Genomic DNA, 17,592 nt, shown 5'->3' with positions numbered 1-17,592 from the left:
AATACTCGGTGAAATTTGTGATTTTTACTAATCTTATGTATGATTATGGGGTTACACTAGGGTGTCATTGGCTTTTGGTGACACCAACGTCATTGTTATCATCTCTCTTGACCACTCATTTTCTCTCATCTAAATAATTAATTTTAATCATTCGGTCATCATTCTCTCTCATCAAAAATGAAGTAAAGACACCAAAGTTCAATGACATCCAATTATTTTCCATGATTATGTCTCTTCTAATCTAAATTCAAATACTACCAAAGAAGAAATAAATGCATATCATTTATTGCAAGATGAATAATGTGCAAAAAGAAGTTCTTATCTCTCTCCAACTTCTCTATGAGCAGTTTCTGACTCTCTGTCTCATCTTTTTTACTCATACTCATACCAAACATACTGACAGAAAGTGGTTTAGGAGTTAGAAAGGAAGGTAAAAGGATGACTCTGAAAGAAGAAAGTTGAAGATATGATATGCTTTACTTTGCATGGGGGGCATATTTCTCTCCATAAAACAAAAATCCTCCTATATGAACTCAAAAAATACCATATTGGAGAACTCTGTTTTTTTCTTTTTATATAGTTTCTCTACACTCAACAAGTCATATAAGTATTCTGCCCTGCCCTATAAAAAAAATATCCATGAGAAGGGGAGAAACTACCCTCCTTTTCCCTTTCATTCCACTCCTACGAAGCTTTAATACAAATTACAAAAAATGGTACACTTTTGAAGTTCAAGAATCAATATTCAAAGATAGTATTAGTTGACCACACAAAAAAGTAGCTTTATTAAAAAATTGCACGCTTATAACAAGTCCAAGAATCAAGATACACCATTTCTAACATAAACCAACAATAGTAGTTTTTACACACAAATAAAAACAATACTACGTATAATTTACAGAAGGTATGTAAACTATTCAAGAATCAAAATCTCATACATTTAATATAAGACACAACCATGTTTGCTGAGATGCAGACACATGCTGCTTTTTTAGCTTATTTCATTACTGATGATCGCGGCCTGAATGTAGTCTCTACATCCTGTTCTTTTAATTGGTTATGCTCGTATTGATGCTTAACCACAAAACAAATCAGTTCTATATGCAATGCATGAATTGGTATGTCGTAATATTTATCCTGGACTCAAGCTTTCTGGTTTAAGGACCGTTCAATTTCTTCTAGAGAGCGCCCCTTGGTTTCTACCAAGAAGTAATGGGCAAATGCCGCGGCTAACAGGGAAACTGCTCCAAAGCTAGCATATACTGGTGCAACTCCAAATTTCTCTACCAATTCAAGGAAGAATAATCCCACCACAAAGTTGCAAACCTTTATGTAAAAGATAAAAATAAAAATTATTAGACTGAAAAATTCCATCACAGGTAAGAAATGCAAAGTGACACATAAAAAGAGCTTTTCATAGAGGAAAATTCACTAAAGATGCCTTAATACCCACCCAATGGGTAGAGAAACTGAACCCCATGATCTTCCCTCGTGTCCTGGTGCTGCTAAGCTCTGGTATAATGATGCCAGTTACAGGGCCAGCTCCAATTGCAAAAGAGAATATATACCTATAACATTGTATAAGGGAAATTGAATCACCCATTTTCAGAAAATATAAAGTGCTGGAAACTACCTGATAGTATATAATGTTATTATCAAAATGGTGATGTTAACAATGAAGGAATGAGAAATGTTGATAAACACATTTTGTTAAAACAATATTATAGAGTAAAATTCATGAGTTCCATTGTACCAAAAAAAAAAAAAATCATGAGTTCCACAGGTCCCGCTAAATTGGAAGTGGGGTCCACAAGTTTTATTTAGTGTGATTCACATGAATTTCACTAAGCATTGTCACCTATGTTAGTCGTGGAAGAAAAAGCAGTTGCTCTTGCAGAAGGCTTGATAACAAGCAAATGCTTACATGATAGTTCCTAATATTGATAAGTTGTTGCTGAGTTGCTCATCCAATGGAAAGATGACGGCGTAGACCACAAGAAACATTGAAATTGCCTACAATTAAGCAGAAATGAAAATTATACATTACCAAAGAATAAGATCTAAATGAATTCATGTGTGCCTGTGCATGCATGATACTCTTATTTACATATACCAAGAAAGAAGTTATGAGCACATCTTGCGCACACTCACCATTCCTAAGTAGCTTCCTATAATAAGCTTCTGCCTCCCTTCCCTATCGATTAAGTATAAAGCACAAAGTGCGCCTAACGAAAAGAATCAGTTCACAGCAATCAGGGTCTGAGTCCAAGAAGAAGCTTATATTGAGATAAAGAAATTCGGTGCATACTACAGACCTGCAAAATTTGTAAGCCCAACAAACAAGCTTGCTAAAGCACTGCTTTGAATTCCAACATCTTGAAAGGTCAGTGATGAAAAATAAAGAACTGCATTTATGCCTGCAAACTGCTGAAGTACAAAAAGAGCCCCTCCAATGAAGGCAACTGTAAACATAGAAGAAACACATAATTAATTTTTTGCTTCAAGCGGCTTCAGGCCCCTCCAATGACTGTGAATATGTGCTTGCTCATGAAAAATAAAATATTACGACGTTAAATTCAACTTTTATGTGCTTATATTTCTGCTGACCTAGATTTTCGATCTATAAAGATAGGGAAAAGAATACTTTTTCAAGTACAAAATGGTTTCAAAGTAAAAGCCAAAACCACCTTGATACAACCTCTAGAATGTGGCTGCTCCAAGATCTCTGACCATCTGCTGTCCAAATCACTGCCATCATTCTTGCTGACAGATTGAAACTCTTCAATTGCACCCTCAACTTCAGATGCACCCCAAAGCTCCCGTACTACCTTTTTAGCATCATTTATTCTCCCAGCCTGGGCAGAAAAGTGAAAGCTTTGAAACCAGCGGAAAAGTAGTGGACAGATAAGGAAACAACAAAGTCCTACCTTGCAAAGCCAGCGTGGGCTATCAACAGCAAATTGCATACCCAGACCAACAATAAAACCAGGGACGCTTGCAATATATAACATTGTTCTCCACCTAAAATATATATTTGATGATACTGGTTAGCCATTATATGGAAAATAATATTCTCTTTCTAAAGAATATAACATACAAATGAGGAATGACTCGCAACATAAAGAGACTCAAAAGCAATCCCATATATATGGAATTATGTTATAGGTTCAGGTTTGATTTCGGTAAACATTACAAAAGTATGTTCCTGCTACATTAAATTCAAAGTGGATAAAGTATTGGAACCAAGACTTGTCTTAAGGAAACATTGTTTTCACTAAAGCTGTCTTTAAAATTACAAAATAAGGCTGCAAGCCTGTGGCTGTGGACTGTGGCTCTACTATATATATGAAGTCCAATTTGAAATAACTGGAAGGATATGAGCCACATTCCTAGCATTTTCATTTTAAACATTCTAAGAAAATTAAAAGAGAGGATTAAAGACATTCATATGGCATACATAACACTAATATGGAAATTTGATTTTTATAGAAAAAAGATATTATACTGCCAATATAAAGCTATATGAATCAGTTACCAAACAAATATTGCATGTATTAAAACAAAAAAGAAAAAAATACTGTTGAAATCATAGCGTTTTAAGTCTAGAGGGGCTGAGGGAGTAAAAGGAGGTTACATAAACAGTCAAACACACATCTATTATAGCACATCGACAGAAAAATTCGGCAGAAAATCTCTGGAAACCTATAAAAATCATTTATCAAATAAACCTGTCATCCTTGTTTATCATTCAACATATTTTATATTCCCAGTAAAACTAATTATCTACCTCAATAAAACCATACAAACAAAAGTGAAATCTTTGGATTAAATCTCCATGAGTCCATGAAGAAGAAAATACAAAGAAACTCACCAATGTGGATCGTTCTCGGAAGGAATTCCAAGAGACAGTGATGCAATAATACCAAGGCAAGTGCCAATTTGACATAAGGACCCTAGGGAACCCCTATATTTTGTTGGAGCAACCTACACCACATATGACAGTGAATAGATGTGAGAGAAACAGACTTGCTGTTGTTGTCCTAAAATTTATTTCCTCTCTCAACATGGGAGGGAGCCCCATAAATAAGCACCACTTCTGGAAAATATTACATGGATTTGGCATTTCAGAAATCAGATATGTCATCCTATAATAATTGGAGAATAAGAATTAATCACAAAGTTAATGTTGATATCAATAAGTACCTCAGATATATAAATTGGAACAAGAACAGCATTTACACCTATACCAAGACCAACGAGAAATCTTCCCCCAAGTATCTCATCCAAGGAGTGGGCATTTGCACTGTCAGAAAATTGAACAGATATGATAACTTATCCCTTGACAAATCAACTATAATCTTAGCAAAAATGTTTGCAGTCATTGGGCAATACAAGCACTGATGATCAACAAGCATGTTTAGCCAGTCCAGTTATAATCATAAATCTTCTATGCATAACATAATTCAGAACAAAACGATAAAAGTGGCAAACAAAAATACCACAGTAGAAAAACATTATGAACTAAAAACACTTCAACATATTAGAAATAAATAAGTTTAGGGCAAGTTACCGAACAAAAGTTTAATAAAAAAGACAAATAGATACAGATAATAACTCAGCTAAATGGAAGAACAAGCCTTCTGTTTGTTTTTTCCTCTAAAATTCAGGGTGTAATGTAAGTGGGAAAAAAATTAAATTCAAAATCAGTTGGGAAAGACAAAACATGACAGAAAGTAGAAGGAAAGAAAAAGAAGCAGTGCTACAAATTTAGACTAATCAATATTTTGGAACTATGAGTTTGCTCACCAAATTGAGAGATTTCAGGCATCCAAAAGGACAACAACTATAAATGTAATATTGGCTTTCAAACTATTAAGGTTGTCTACTTTCAAAAAGATGATTATGGAAGAGATTTGGGAATGCAGTAAAAGCTATTAAAATTATCCTTGTAAAGCACAAACTACCTTTAGAAAATTATAAAAAACTACATTAGAAATTTTATAATTTTTTTGATACTGAATATTCTATAAAATTAGCAAGGTTGTCAAGTTTAAATGTTGAATCTGATTAATTATTCGTACAATTAGGAAACCAGAAGACGCCACATCACTAGTATGTGTTCATGTTAGTTTATTTGTGGACAAAAAAATTCTAAACAAAGGTTTCATCAGAGAACTCCATAAAAATGTTATTACTTCTCCAAAAAAAGGGTTTACTAATCTCACCCCACAGCATCAAGTAAGTCTTTGGACTTCTAGTAAGAACTTTGAACTTCTTGATCTAAAGAAGCGGACCATAATATACATTAACATTACCATTTTATAAAATGAATGGATCAAATTTATATCCCATAAAAAAAAGGTCCTGTAGCCAGTAAGCTGAAGCGTATGATGTTTCATGGAAGAAACTGTGTATTTTCAAAATTATGCAAGTGAATCCATTATCAAAATCATACATATTATGAGAAGCTTTCTTTTCTTCAGTTACACAGATTCATTTTAAAATCTTCACAGAAAAGCTAGACTATCTCTAGAAAAAAAGGACAAAACTAACAAATTATATTAACCATATGTGCTACCTTATTATCGCCCCAAGGATCAAAGGTATGGTATCAATCTGAAATGTGAGCCGACAACCAAGTTTATCTACCAAAGAACCGGTGCTTAAGCTCCCAATAAATGCCCCAGCAATAAATATACTTACAACAAGTCCCTCAATGAAGGAGTTTCCTTCAAATCCAAGTTCCCGAGCAATGGAAACAATGGGGCCATTCATAACCCTGCAAAATATGTAATCCAGTTAGAAACACTTCCCAAGAGGATAAAAAATCAAAAACCAAATCACCGCGTAGGTTTCAAAAGTTCATTAAGTTATGCCTCAGCCCATTAAGTAACATTTTCTCAAAAGCTTATAGCTTATTTTACTGGCTTCTAGTGTTTTTTATAAACTAATTCAAGACCAAGTAGCTTATAGCTTATCATTTTTCTCTAAATTTTACCCTTGCTATCTTAATTGAAAAAAATTATATATTGATTGATTAAACATATATTTAATGTCATTTCAAACCCTACAAATTGAATCAACCAACTTACTTATCCGCTATCAACTCTACGCTATAAGATCATCGGCTATAAGCTAGTACAGAAATTGAAATAGAAAGTAACTGACCCAATATGATAACCAAAAGTGAAATTGGACAAGGAAGCAATGAGAACGTGAGGAAATGCAGGTAACCATCCAAGGTCAAATCCTCCTCCTCCTCCTCCACCGCCACCATTTTCATCCAATTGGACCCGCTCTGTTACTTCATCTGCAACATTGTTACTAGTCTGTGACTCTTGATGATTCTGATCCTTGGTAGCTGAAACTCTGAGATTATGATAACCAAAAGTGAAATTGGACAAGGAAGCAATGAGAACGTGAGGAAATGCAGGTAACCATCCAAGGTCAAATCCTCCTCCTCCTCCTCCACCGCCACCATTTTCATCCAATTGGACCCGCTCTGTTACTTCATCTGCAACATTGTTACTAGTCTGTGACTCTTGATGATTCTGATCCTTGGTAGCTGAAACTCTGAGATTAGAAAGACAAAAGGAGGAATTGAAATTGAGAGAGTAAGGTTTGGTTTTGATTTTGATTTTGATTTTGGGTTTGGAGAAGGAAGCGAGTTTGAGGTTGGTGTGAGTGGAGATGATCGCTGACGACACAAGACCAATTGAGTTCATCCTTCTTCAAAGCTGAAAAATGCCAAAAATAAGAGAAAAACATGCACCATCAACTTTTCATTTATGAGATATATAATATAAATTAAATATAAAATTAAAGGATTGGAACCCAATTTTTTAAAATTATTATTTCTTAAAATAGAACATTCAATTCTCTATCGTCGTGTGCTTAGTTCAGTTGGTAAGGATATTGCATATTGTATGATGCAGAGGTTGGGGTTCGAATCCCGGATACTCCACTTCTGCACAATTAAATTGTGTGAGCTCTAACCATTAGACTACTTCCCTCAAAAAAAAAAAACCATTAGACTACTTGACAAAAAAAAACATTCAATTCTCTTATTTGTCCCTTAAAAAAATATTCCCTAATTTCTATCTCCAATTAATCGAGTCTTGTTATGAAATTAACCATGATAAACATATAATATGATTTAAGGTGATTGAGAAGGATGATCGAACTTGAACAACGGTCCATTGAGATGGATGTCGAGAGTGGTAAAGAGCGATAGAATTTACTGCATTTTATTCAAAACCTTAATTATGTAAGACTTATGGGTTTATAGGATTAGAGTTAAATTAAGATTTATATTGGCACATATGCATGCGTGGTAAATGGATAAGTTACTATTTATAGGTTTATATACAATATGTGTGGCAAATGGATAAGTTTTGATTTACAAGTTTATATGCATAGTTAGTACATATTTATGTCCAATTGATGGTGAAATCCCATCAAAATTCTATCATATACAAGTTTATATGCATAGTTAAGTACATGTTTATGTCCAATTTGTGGTGAAATCCTGTCAAAATCTTGACAAAATTCTATCATATTGGTAGATGTGTTTGTTTCAAAGATTTTATGTTATTATATGAATGTGAAATTTGAAATGTAACATTCTAATGTTTGTTTCAATTTGGGTCGATTTTAAAAAAAAATAAAAATCGAACTAATGAAGTTTACATCATTTCATTTTGTTTTGGTTTTTATTGTATCTCAAAAATAGAACAGAAACAAACTAATCAATTTAGGTTGATCGGTTTGTTTGAAAATATAATTTTAAAAAATCCATATTTTCATTTCCCCTGTAATGTTTCATATTATATGCTATTCGAATTTCTATTTTTATTCCCCTGTTTTTTTGTTACGCTCATTTTTATTTTGCCAATGATTGTACTTTGTAACGCTACCTTAAGGATGTGAGTCGAAAAGGATGATACCAATAAAATTATAGTTGGGGGTTAGCGTCTGTTCAATTTGTTTGTTCAAAGTGATTTATGAAATGCATATTAAAAAATGATTAATGACGTAAATTTTGTGAATATGTTTTTTTTTTGAAAGATGTGAATATGTTTTTATGAGGTACATTATAAAAATTGGTTATTGATACAATTCAATTTTTTTTTTACAAAATTCATTTTCTATATTAAAAAAACAAATTTAAATATGTTTTTAAATAATGGAAAGAAAAAAAAAATACACGATGAACAATCCAACAAATAAATAGTGTCAAACAAAAGTGTATCGAAATAGCAGAAAGAAAGAATCTCTGATGAACAGTCATAACAATTACTAGTACTTTGAAACGAAGCAACGACGACGACGATAATGGGGAGTGCCAATCTCGCATCAACACTTATCTACATGGCAGAGAAATGCACTTCCATGCGAGACTTCAAGCTCATCCACGCTCACGCTTTCCGCACGTGCCTCCACCAACATGCCGTCGTTCTCGGCAAGCTCTTCCGTTTCGCCGCCGTCTCTCCCTTCGGCGATTTATCCTACGCACATAACATGTTCGATCAAATGCCTCAACCAACCACCTTTTTCTACAACACCCTCATCCGTGCCCATTCTCACTCCACCACCCCTTCCTTCTCCTCCCTCTTCTTCAACCGCATGAGGCGAAGCGGCGTCGCCCCGGATGAGTTTTCTTTCACCTTTTTGCTCAAGTCACGTTCTTTTACAATGCCATTAGTCCATGACATACACAGCGCGGTTTTTAAATTTGGTTTTTGCCGTCATTTACACGTTCAGAATGCGTTGATACATTTGTATGCTATTGAGGGAGTGACCATTTTGGCTCGTAAGGTTTTTGAGGATGCGGTTAGAGTGGGTTTGGATGTTGATATTGTGTCTTGGTCTGGGTTGCTTGTTGCACACGTAAGGGCTGGTGAATTGGATACTGCACGGAAGGTGTTCGATGGAATGCCGGAGAGAGATGTGGTTTCATGGACTATTATGTTGTCTGCTTATTCGAAGGCCAAGAGGCCTCGTGAGACATTGGATTTGTTTCAGGAGATGAGGCTTGTTGGGGTGTGGCCGGATGAGGTTACCGTGCTGAGTGTGATTTCAGCTTGTGCAGAGTTAGGTGATGCAGAAATGGGGAGGATGGTGCACAGGTTTGTTGAGGAGAATGGGTTCGGGTGGATGGTTGCGCTTTGTAATTCTCTAATTGATATGTATGGGAAGTGTGGATGCTTGGAGGAGGCGTGGCAGGTGTTTGATAGGACAAAGAGGAAGAGTTTGATCACATGGAACGCGATGATGATGGTGTGTGCGAATCATGGCTATGCTGAAGATGCATTTAGGTTGTTTGAAGGGATGATCGGTTCTGGTGTTGTGCCTGACGGGGTGACAATTCTGGCTCTTCTTGTTGGATATGCTCATAAGGGGTTGGTAGATGAAGGGATTAGATTGTTTGAGAGCATGCAGAGGGACTATGGCGTGGAACCTAGAATCGAGCATTATGGTGCTGTGGTGGATATGTTAGGACGTTCAGGGAGATTACAGGAGGCGTATAATCTGCTTACAAGCATGCCAATTCCAAGCAATGATATTATTTGGGGAGCTTTACTTGGAGCCTGCAGGATTCATGGCGATGTCGACATGGGGGAAAGGGTTATAAAGAAGTTGTTGGAGTTGAAACCAGATGAAGGGGGATACTATATTCTCCTCCGTGATATCTATGTTGCTGCCGGCCGGACTGCAGAAGCCAATGAGATGAGGCAAGCAATGTTAGCTAGTGGAGCAAGGAAAAATCCGGGTTGTAGTTGGGTGGAAGCATGAACTTTAGATGTGCATGAACAATCATTATGCAAGGCAATTTGATTCCTGGATGTAGGCTGTGCACTTATGCTGTGGTGGTGTCCGCAAGGACTGTATTGTTGATACAAGGATGAAAATCATGGAGCAGTTTGGTTGAGTCATTGTTAGATTGCTTTAAATAACTTGTATTGTTAGATTTTGTCTCGCGCCTCATCGTCATTACAAGTGCTGGCCTTTGTGTTGTTGATCAACGTGCTCTGCAAAATCAATGGGGCTGATCGACGTGTCAAAAAATTTGTTCAATCGCAACTGTTGAATTTTCCTCTACCCTCTAAGGTACTCTCCTTCATCTTGAATTGTACTTCTATGTTGTTCTGTATCAAAAAAAAAAAAAAAAAATCCAAGCTTAAAATTGGGACTTTGATTTGGCAAGAGTGGAAGTTGCAATAAAATACAAAAAAATAAGAATTATTACAAAATGTACTTACATAATGAATTACTCTATTAATTTATTAATGTTATATATTTATATTTTGCAAAGATGTTGGAAAATTGTTCAAATATGAAAACAGGCTAACCTATTTGAAATATGTAATGACTTGTCTTCCAATCAAAGTTGGTCCAATTCTAACTGCTATTGATTGGTATATATTTATTTGATAAAAGATATCTTTGTATTGCAGTGGAAATGCAACTTATGAATATTTCTGGTTTTGACAATCAAGGTCAGAAGGGTTTCTTTCCAATTGACTTTTTCTGGACTGCAAAATCTACAGGTTGGCTAGCTACACTACATGTTGTTTTCAATTGTTCTCTTACCAGAATTCCCTTTGACGCGATATTTTGCTTCTAAGCTCTTGCACACTCAAGCTATACTGATGTTTAGTGGGCTAAGCCTTCCAAAAATGCTATTTGGCCTCGGATTCTTGACAAAGGTATTAGTATTTGAACCTGAACCTACTTACCTAAAATCTCCTTAGTAGAGCTTGAGTTAATGAAACATTTCTGTTGAGAAGGATTCCTTTCTAGTTTCGAAGACTAAGAGTTTATTAGTTTGAAAATAAACACTTGTAAATTTTGTTATTGAAAGGTTAAAAGCCAAGGATGTATTTTGCTTTAAACCAAGCATCGAAAAACGCATTGTACAATAATGTTGCCTCTTTCAATGGAATTCTTCATACACAACATTGCATTTAGTATTGGAGAAATGATGTAAGGATGGGGTTCCTTTAACAAGCACCTCAAATTTATTTGATTAGCCAGTAAAATTGCTTACTTTCTTTTCAATTTTCAATGTTGTATGACGAACTATTTCCATTTGTTATTGTTAGTCTATATGTCGTAGTAATATTAGAATATTGTGTTTGCATGTAGTTCTTGCTGAGCTTTTTAAGAACTTTTGGTCTAGATATTGAACACTCTAAGGCTTTCTTTTGCTGTGAAAATTTGCAGTCTCTTTAAGGAGTCTAAAGGTGGGAAAGGTTGTGAAATATAAGTTTAATGTTCAAGCAACACACACACACACACACACTAGTGTCTCTCCTTCCATCTAAGACTTGGTTGCGTTCTGAATCTACACTTAATGTACTCTGTCTTTTACAATTTGCAATTCTGCTCTCGGTGATTTGAATCTACTATGGAAGCATAGTGACCTCCCTTGTTGATCAATGTTTCATGATTTCCTTTCTCTGTAATAACCCCATTCTTCACCACTGCAATTAAATTTGCACCCTTAATAGTGGATAACCTGTGTGCCACTATAATTGTGGTTCGGTCAACCATAACTCGATCCAGTGCATCCTGAACTACTTTTTCGGACTCAGCATCAAGGGCACTGGTGGCTTCATCTAGTAGTAATATTTTTGGATTCTTCAATATTGCTCTTGCAATTGCCACACGCTGCTTCTGTCCACCCGATAATCTGGATCCTCGCTCCCCCACAATGGTGTCATAGCCCTGCATGTATTTTAACTATGAACTCAAATCTATGTACATTTGGCTTTAGGGTGACTAATCTAGTAGTCTTTTATGGAAGATATTGAGCCTATTGTTTCCCTAGTTATTTACCTGCTGCAAACTACTAATGAACTTATGAGCACTTGCCATTTTTGCTGCAGCAATGATCTCTGCTTCTGTTGCATCTTTTCCCTTTCCATATGCGATATTAGCTCGTACGGTGTCATTAAACAACACAGGCTCTTGGCTTACCAAGCCCATTTTTTGCCTTAACCATTTAACCTGAAGCTTTTGGATTTCTATTCCATCAACTGTAATGTGACCTGAATCTGGGTCATAGAATCTTTGCAATAATGAGATAACAGTTGATTTTCCACTTCCACTTTCTCCTACCAGTGCAACTGTCTGATTTTCATCGGTATACAGATTGTTAGTTACTTTTCAAATAATAGTTTCAACTTTGAAGTTATTTATTTTTTTGTTGAAGAGAATATTGCTTTGTCCTTTGATAATTTAGTAATATACCTTGCGTGAATGAATGGTCAAACAAAAATCTCTGAATATTTGAACATCAGGTCTGCTGGGGTACTTGAAACTGACATGGTGAAACTCAACCTCTCCCTTAACATCTTCCAGTTCCAATCCAGAGTCATCACTTGGATCTATTTTCGATTTTCGGTCAATAATAGCTAAAATAGACATTGCAGCACATTTTGCCTTGGCCGAATCAGGGGCCAAGGAGCTAGATTGGGAGATTCCAACAGCTGCCATATTTAGGGTAAAGAAGACCTGCAAATTAGCATACAAAATCATCAGTGCTAAATTCGCCATTTCTATGGCTTATGGGATTAGAAACTCATGGAAAGTCAACAAAAACTGAGCGCAGGACAAGTGACAGCCTAAGAAATCTGAGATCGGAAAAGCTTCAAGCAGGACTTACAAGAAAAACTTCTTTGAATGATGTTTTACCATCCCCTACAAGTTTTGCTCCAGCATAGAAACTGCATGCATAGACCAAAAACAGTAACAAGAATGACATCCCGAAACCAACTCCACTTATTATCCCTTGTTTTATGCCTGCCTTAATTGGTGCTTCACATTTTTTTTGGTATAACTCCATAACCTTCTCTTCAGCACAGAAAGAAGCAACTGTTCTAATGTTACTCACAGCATCATTTGCCACTTGACTTGCTTCCTCATACAACTTCTGAAACAACAAAAATATGCAATCTTTGATCAATGTTTCTAAAGCATTTCTCCATGTTCTCTTACATAAAATATGAAAATGTAGGTCATATGATAACTTCTATACGTATCCAAACTCCAAAGTTCAATGGAAAAAGTTAGGAACAAACCTTTGCATCTGCACTAAATCCTTGTATGAACTTCATTTGAAGGTATCCATTTAGTCCCAACAGAGGTAGCAAACCAAGAATTATAAGAGCGAGGCTCCAGTTTGCCTGAAATGCAAGCACCAGGCCACCAATTGCAGTAGCTATATTCTGAACCAGTAAACCAAGTGCATCCCCAACCAAACCTCTAACAGTAGCAGCATTGGTGGACAGCTTTGCTGCAAGTGCACCACTTGAATTCTCAGTTTCATCAAACCAACTCACTTCCATTCGGATTATTTTCTCAAAACACATCAGTCGCACCCTCTTTACTAACTTCTCACCAGCAATAGAAAAAAAGTAGGACCTTGTAGGAAAAATTAAGAAAGATGACACACCAAGGACAACAAAAATCAATGCCCAAAACTTTGAATCTTCGTGGAGTTCATCTGCAGGCTCATACAAAGTATTGACCATTTTGGCGATCATTAATCCAAACAAAGGTAATATTGCTCCAGTTACCACTGCAGCCATCGTTCCTATAAATAAGACTGGGATCTCAGGCTTGTTTAGATAAGCTAAGCGGCGAAGTGGTACTTTTGGAGGTGGTGGTTGTTGCGAGGTTCCTAATGGAGGAAGTTCAACTTCCCCACCAGATGTTTCCAGAGGAACAATTGTTGTAGAAAGTGCATGTGATACTGAGAATGAGTGACGACCGCTGTTTCCAACTTGGCTTATAGTTTGCAAGTGAGAAAATCTTTGATTTGAAGAATATGAAATACTTTCTGTTCTGTCAGAGTCAGTTGCAACATTCTGTACTTCTGCCTCCTTCTCAGTCTCTTGTAAACTAATGAGCTTACTGTAGGCCCCATCAGGATCTTTAGTGAGTTCCACATGTGAACCTTGTTATCGTCCAGAAATATCATTAGAATGTGGCAAGAAAACTAAACTCAACCAAATTTTTTTAGATTACTATTATCACTCAATAGTAAGAATACAAGTTACGCCGATGAAAAGAAGAAAAAAAAATCAAGGAAAAAAAAAAATGAATCAACCCAGCTGCTGGTTAGCTTCCGTGAGAAAGTATTTTTACCTTTTTCTACTAGTTTTCCTTGATGGATAACAGCTATAGTAGCGGCATTTCTTACAGTACTTAAGCGGTGGGCAACAATAACAGTAGTTCTGTTTATCATGATTTTGTCTAGTGCCTCCTGTACTATTTTTTCAGATTCCACATCAAGGGCACTTGTAGCCTCATCAAGAAGAAGAATTCTTGGATCTTTTAAAATTGCTCTAGCTATAGCAATTCTCTGCTTTTGACCCCCTGAGAGCTGCATTCCGCGTTCACCTATCATTGTATCGAGCCCCTAAATTTTGTTTTGCAAAATTATTAAGGTTAAAGGGCCATCCAGTATAAGCTGTTATTTAAGATAAGTTTTAAACAAGACAGTACATAGTATAATTCTGATCTAAGTTTGGTCTGTATAATTTCAGGGACTAAATGAAAAAAGTTGACCTGTGGAAATTTATCTATGAACCCAGAAGCATTGGCAAGTTCTGCTGCTTCTCTGACTTCTTTTTCAGTTGCACCATCCTTACCATAGGTAATGTTTTCTTTTATGCTGCCTGTAAACAGAACTGGCTCCTGGCTGACCAAGCCTATTTTCTGTCTAATCCATTTAAGCTGAAATTTTTTTACGTTGATTCCGTCAATGAGAACTTGTCCAGCTTGTGGATCATAAAGCCTCTCTATCAGGTTAATAACTGTTGATTTCCCACTCCCACTTTGCCCCACCAAAGCTGCTGTTGTTCCCCTTGGTATTGAAAGAGAAAATCCATTGAATATAGCTTCATCTGGCCTTGAAGGATAACTAAAACTCACTTCTCTCAGTTCTATGTCCCCGCCAATATCATTGAGCTGCTGACCTGTTGTTTCATATGCATCAATATCTGGTTTCCTGTTAATCGTTTCAAACATCTTAAATGCCACAGCTCGTCCTGAAGCTAAAGCGCTGAGGCTAGGAGATGCCTGACCAAGAGATCTGAAAAAAGAATAAAAATACTATCAAACTATTTTCTTGTGTGTGTGTGTGTGTGGCTGGATGGAAAACGTGTTACTGTATATGATAAACAATGAAGCAACTCACAGGGACCCTGTCATTATTGCAAATATTACAGCCATAATGTTCCCTCCTGTGTACCCTTTCTCTAGTACCAGTTTCCCACCAAACCATATAGCCAAACCATACGCACAGAAAACAATAAAATAAACTGAACCGATTCCGAAACCAGAAACCATTCCCTCTTGCACACCACTCTTGTATGCTTTTATTAAAGATTGATTATATTTAGCTATAGCTTGCTTCTCCCCAGTGAATGATGCAACCTGCAGCATTGGAGTAATGGGTATTATTATTATTTACATATTATTTTCCTTAGATTTACAAAATAAACTGTTTCTGTATACATACAGTTCTAATAGAACTAAGTGTCTGTTCTACCACCGTTGCTGCTTCAGAATAGGTAACTTGTCTACGGGATGCCACTTTTGCAATAACAATACTCATTACAGCACTAGCAAAGACAAGAGGTGGAATTGAGGATAGCAAGACTAGGGTTAGAAGCCATCCCTTAACGAATGCTATCACAAAGCTTCCAATGAAAGTTGCCACTGACTGTATCAACTGTCCTACCTAATATAAAAGATGGAAAAAACAAAACATATAAAACTTTTGAGTTATGAAGTTGATTTAATACTTCAGCAGTGATCCTTGAGTACCTTCTCACCCATTGCATCTTGAATAAGAATTGTGTCACTTGACATCCTTCCAACAACCTCGCCAGTATTAGTTTCTTCCGTGTCAAAGAAGCTCATATCTTGCCTCAAAATTGCTTTGAGGTATAAATTTCTAATTCTTGATGCTTGTCTCTCCCCAGTGACTATCCAGCAAGACACCTCTAGCATATTGTAGACATAGACATCTTTGTTATAATATGTTATATATTTTTTGTTTTAACCCTTCAGTTACCGGAAGAAATAGATCATAATAATCCAGAGTTCGGATAGGAGGTGTGTAAAGTTTGATAAATAATTGTTTCAAGTAAGGTTCAAACTCATATACTAACTTAAGTTGATATCACTAATTTACACCTGAGAAGTATTTACAAAGAATCTGAAGTACTTACGAAAAAATGATCCTACGAAGGAACCGACAGCCAAGTATACAAAATTCAGGGCCACCTAAGCAGAAAATTAATTCATTATCACATGATATTTTTCGAAGTTATTGAGGAGACATAGACTAGTAGTGAAGGGAATTAAGTACCTTAGAAACATCATGAACTACTTCTCTAGGGTTTGTGGCTCTTCCAAATGCATCAATCAAATTTCCAAAGACTACATTCATCAAGGGTGTGGCAAGTCCATTTCCAATAGCACCAATAGTTCCCACAAACATCAATACATGATCAAGAGAGTCTGCAAAAGAGAAGAGTGTGTAAAATGGGACTACGTTGGTGGTTTTGCTTTTTGTTATGCTTGTTTTTGAATCTTGCTGATTCTCTGTCTCTCTTTGGATAGTTTCATGAATTGCTATTGGTGGATGAGTTTCTGATATTGTGGACTCCAATGTAATACTCTCTCCATCTAAACTTTCATCCATTTTCATGTTGGAAGACATCTATTATTTGCTGTAGCAACACCAATTCAATGCTGGTAAATGAAAATCACCTGTAGCAAAAAGGTTACCGGTTCAATATTTCAGCTATATTCATCATTGTGATGCTCTTCAAGCACAATGTTGAAATTTCATAGAGAGAAACAGGTACCATAAAGAGGAAGAATTATAGTTAAGGTGTACCTCTACCTAAAGCAATGATTATATTTGGATAAACAAATTAACTAAGCGCTTAAAGAAACGTCTATGTATAAGTTATTTTTGTAACAAGATAAAATAAAGCCAAACCGGACTCATATAAGCCATTGTGGAGAGTTTATAGACATTTCATAAGCTTTTTTTTTTCTCCATAAATTCTCCTAAACAGTCTCATAAGTACTTATGCAAGTATAAAAGTTCAAAAAATAAGTGAATCTAAAGAGGCCCGTAAACCAATAGATGAAATGAAATGAGTTTTTACCGAAATTCAAGTTGATAAAGCTATTTTTGCATGCAGTACTTGAATGGTACAAAGAAGAATTAGTAGGAACCAATGTAAAATATAATCAATCATATATGTATGACTTATGTGCATATTATATCATCACATATACCACTTCATTAAGTGTGGAAAGTGACAGCAAGAAAAACGCAGTTTGTTTTGTTCATAAAATCCATTATATCAAACAATCTCCATGTAGAATCTACGGAAGAAGTCCAAATCATTTGATTCTTTATTAGCCTTAGGTTAGAATAATTTAATCCATAAAATAGTGACAAGATAAGTTCCTATTACATGATCATTTCACTATTATTTTTTTATCTCACGAAGGTTTATTAAGTTCGAAGTTCTTTAATCAACCAAAATTACATTT

At 35.8% G+C, this 17,592-nt stretch overlaps 2 protein-coding genes and 1 pseudogene across 7 annotated transcripts; 1 reads left to right on the top strand and 2 right to left on the bottom strand.

Moving 5' to 3' along the window:
- Window positions 1–761: 761 nt before the first annotated feature.
- LOC146940543 (Major facilitator superfamily protein) lies at window positions 762–6,770 on the bottom strand. 2 transcript variants are annotated; one of them, XM_085754238.1, is made up of 12 exons: window positions 6,473–6,770; window positions 6,169–6,262; window positions 5,579–5,779; window positions 4,204–4,303; window positions 3,872–3,984; window positions 2,928–3,021; window positions 2,699–2,855; window positions 2,316–2,462; window positions 2,152–2,225; window positions 1,925–2,013; window positions 1,454–1,568; window positions 762–1,326 (listed from the first exon to the last, which is right to left on the bottom strand). In XM_085754238.1, exons 1-12 carry the CDS (start codon window positions 6,723–6,725, stop codon window positions 1,144–1,146), a joined length of 1,620 nt encoding a protein of 539 aa, XP_085610364.1. In that variant the 5' UTR covers window positions 6,726–6,770; the 3' UTR covers window positions 762–1,143. The 2 variants fall into 2 exon arrangements, with proteins under 2 accessions (XP_085610364.1, XP_085610363.1); XM_085754237.1 differs by having other exon boundaries at window positions 6,169–6,770.
- A 1,414-nt stretch (window positions 6,771–8,184) lies between these two features.
- LOC146940541 (pentatricopeptide repeat-containing protein At5g06540 pseudogene) lies at window positions 8,185–16,819 on the top strand (annotated as a pseudogene). 4 transcript variants are annotated; one of them, XR_015032053.1, is made up of 3 exons: window positions 8,185–10,110; window positions 10,551–10,709; window positions 14,556–16,819. The product of XR_015032053.1 is annotated as a pentatricopeptide repeat-containing protein At5g06540 pseudogene, transcript variant X3 (transcript). The 4 variants fall into 4 exon arrangements; XR_015032051.1 differs by having other exon boundaries at window positions 8,203–10,110; window positions 10,458–10,709; XR_015032054.1 differs by lacking the exon at window positions 14,556–16,819 and adding an exon at window positions 10,865–11,032 and having other exon boundaries at window positions 8,211–10,110.
- Window positions 11,202–16,791, bottom strand: LOC146940542 (ABC transporter B family member 11-like). The gene is made up of 12 exons (XM_085754234.1): window positions 16,388–16,791; window positions 16,248–16,302; window positions 15,841–16,019; window positions 15,533–15,754; window positions 15,209–15,447; window positions 14,578–15,103; window positions 14,155–14,428; window positions 13,086–13,963; window positions 12,671–12,937; window positions 12,256–12,519; window positions 11,842–12,135; window positions 11,202–11,730 (listed from the first exon to the last, which is right to left on the bottom strand). The coding sequence occupies exons 1-12, from the start codon at window positions 16,739–16,741 to the stop codon at window positions 11,371–11,373; spliced, it is 3,912 nt and encodes a 1,303-aa protein (XP_085610360.1). The 5' UTR covers window positions 16,742–16,791; the 3' UTR covers window positions 11,202–11,370.
- Window positions 16,820–17,592: the final 773 nt, after the last annotated feature.

The sequence above is a fragment of the Medicago sativa genome, chromosome 3, assembly GCF_051527215.1.
Source record: "Medicago sativa cultivar Bolivia chromosome 3, Bolivia_mono, whole genome shotgun sequence".
Classification (NCBI taxonomy): Eukaryota; Viridiplantae; Streptophyta; class Magnoliopsida; order Fabales; family Fabaceae; genus Medicago; species Medicago sativa.
Note: the sequence above shows the minus strand (reverse complement) of the source record. Positions and strands in the feature narration are given on the sequence as shown.

Coding starts and splice junctions, on each gene's coding strand:
- LOC146940543 (XM_085754237.1), bottom strand. CDS start 6,725: ATGAACTCAATTGGTCTTGTGTCGTCAGCGATCATCTCCACTCACACC. Junction 2,463..2,698: donor GGAGCAGCCACATTCTAGAG/GTTGTATCAAGG, acceptor CTATGTTTACAG/TTGCCTTCATTGGAGGGGCT. Junction 2,226..2,315: donor TGGGCTTACAAATTTTGCAG/GTCTGTAGTATG, acceptor TCTTTTCGTTAG/GCGCACTTTGTGCTTTATAC.
- LOC146940542 (XM_085754234.1), bottom strand. CDS start 16,741: ATGTCTTCCAACATGAAAATGGATGAAAGTTTAGATGGAGAGAGTATT. Junction 16,020..16,247: donor CTTCGTAGGATCATTTTTTC/GTAAGTACTTCA, acceptor ACAATATGCTAG/AGGTGTCTTGCTGGATAGTC. Junction 12,136..12,255: donor TGACCATTCATTCACGCAAG/GTATATTACTAA, acceptor GATGAAAATCAG/ACAGTTGCACTGGTAGGAGA.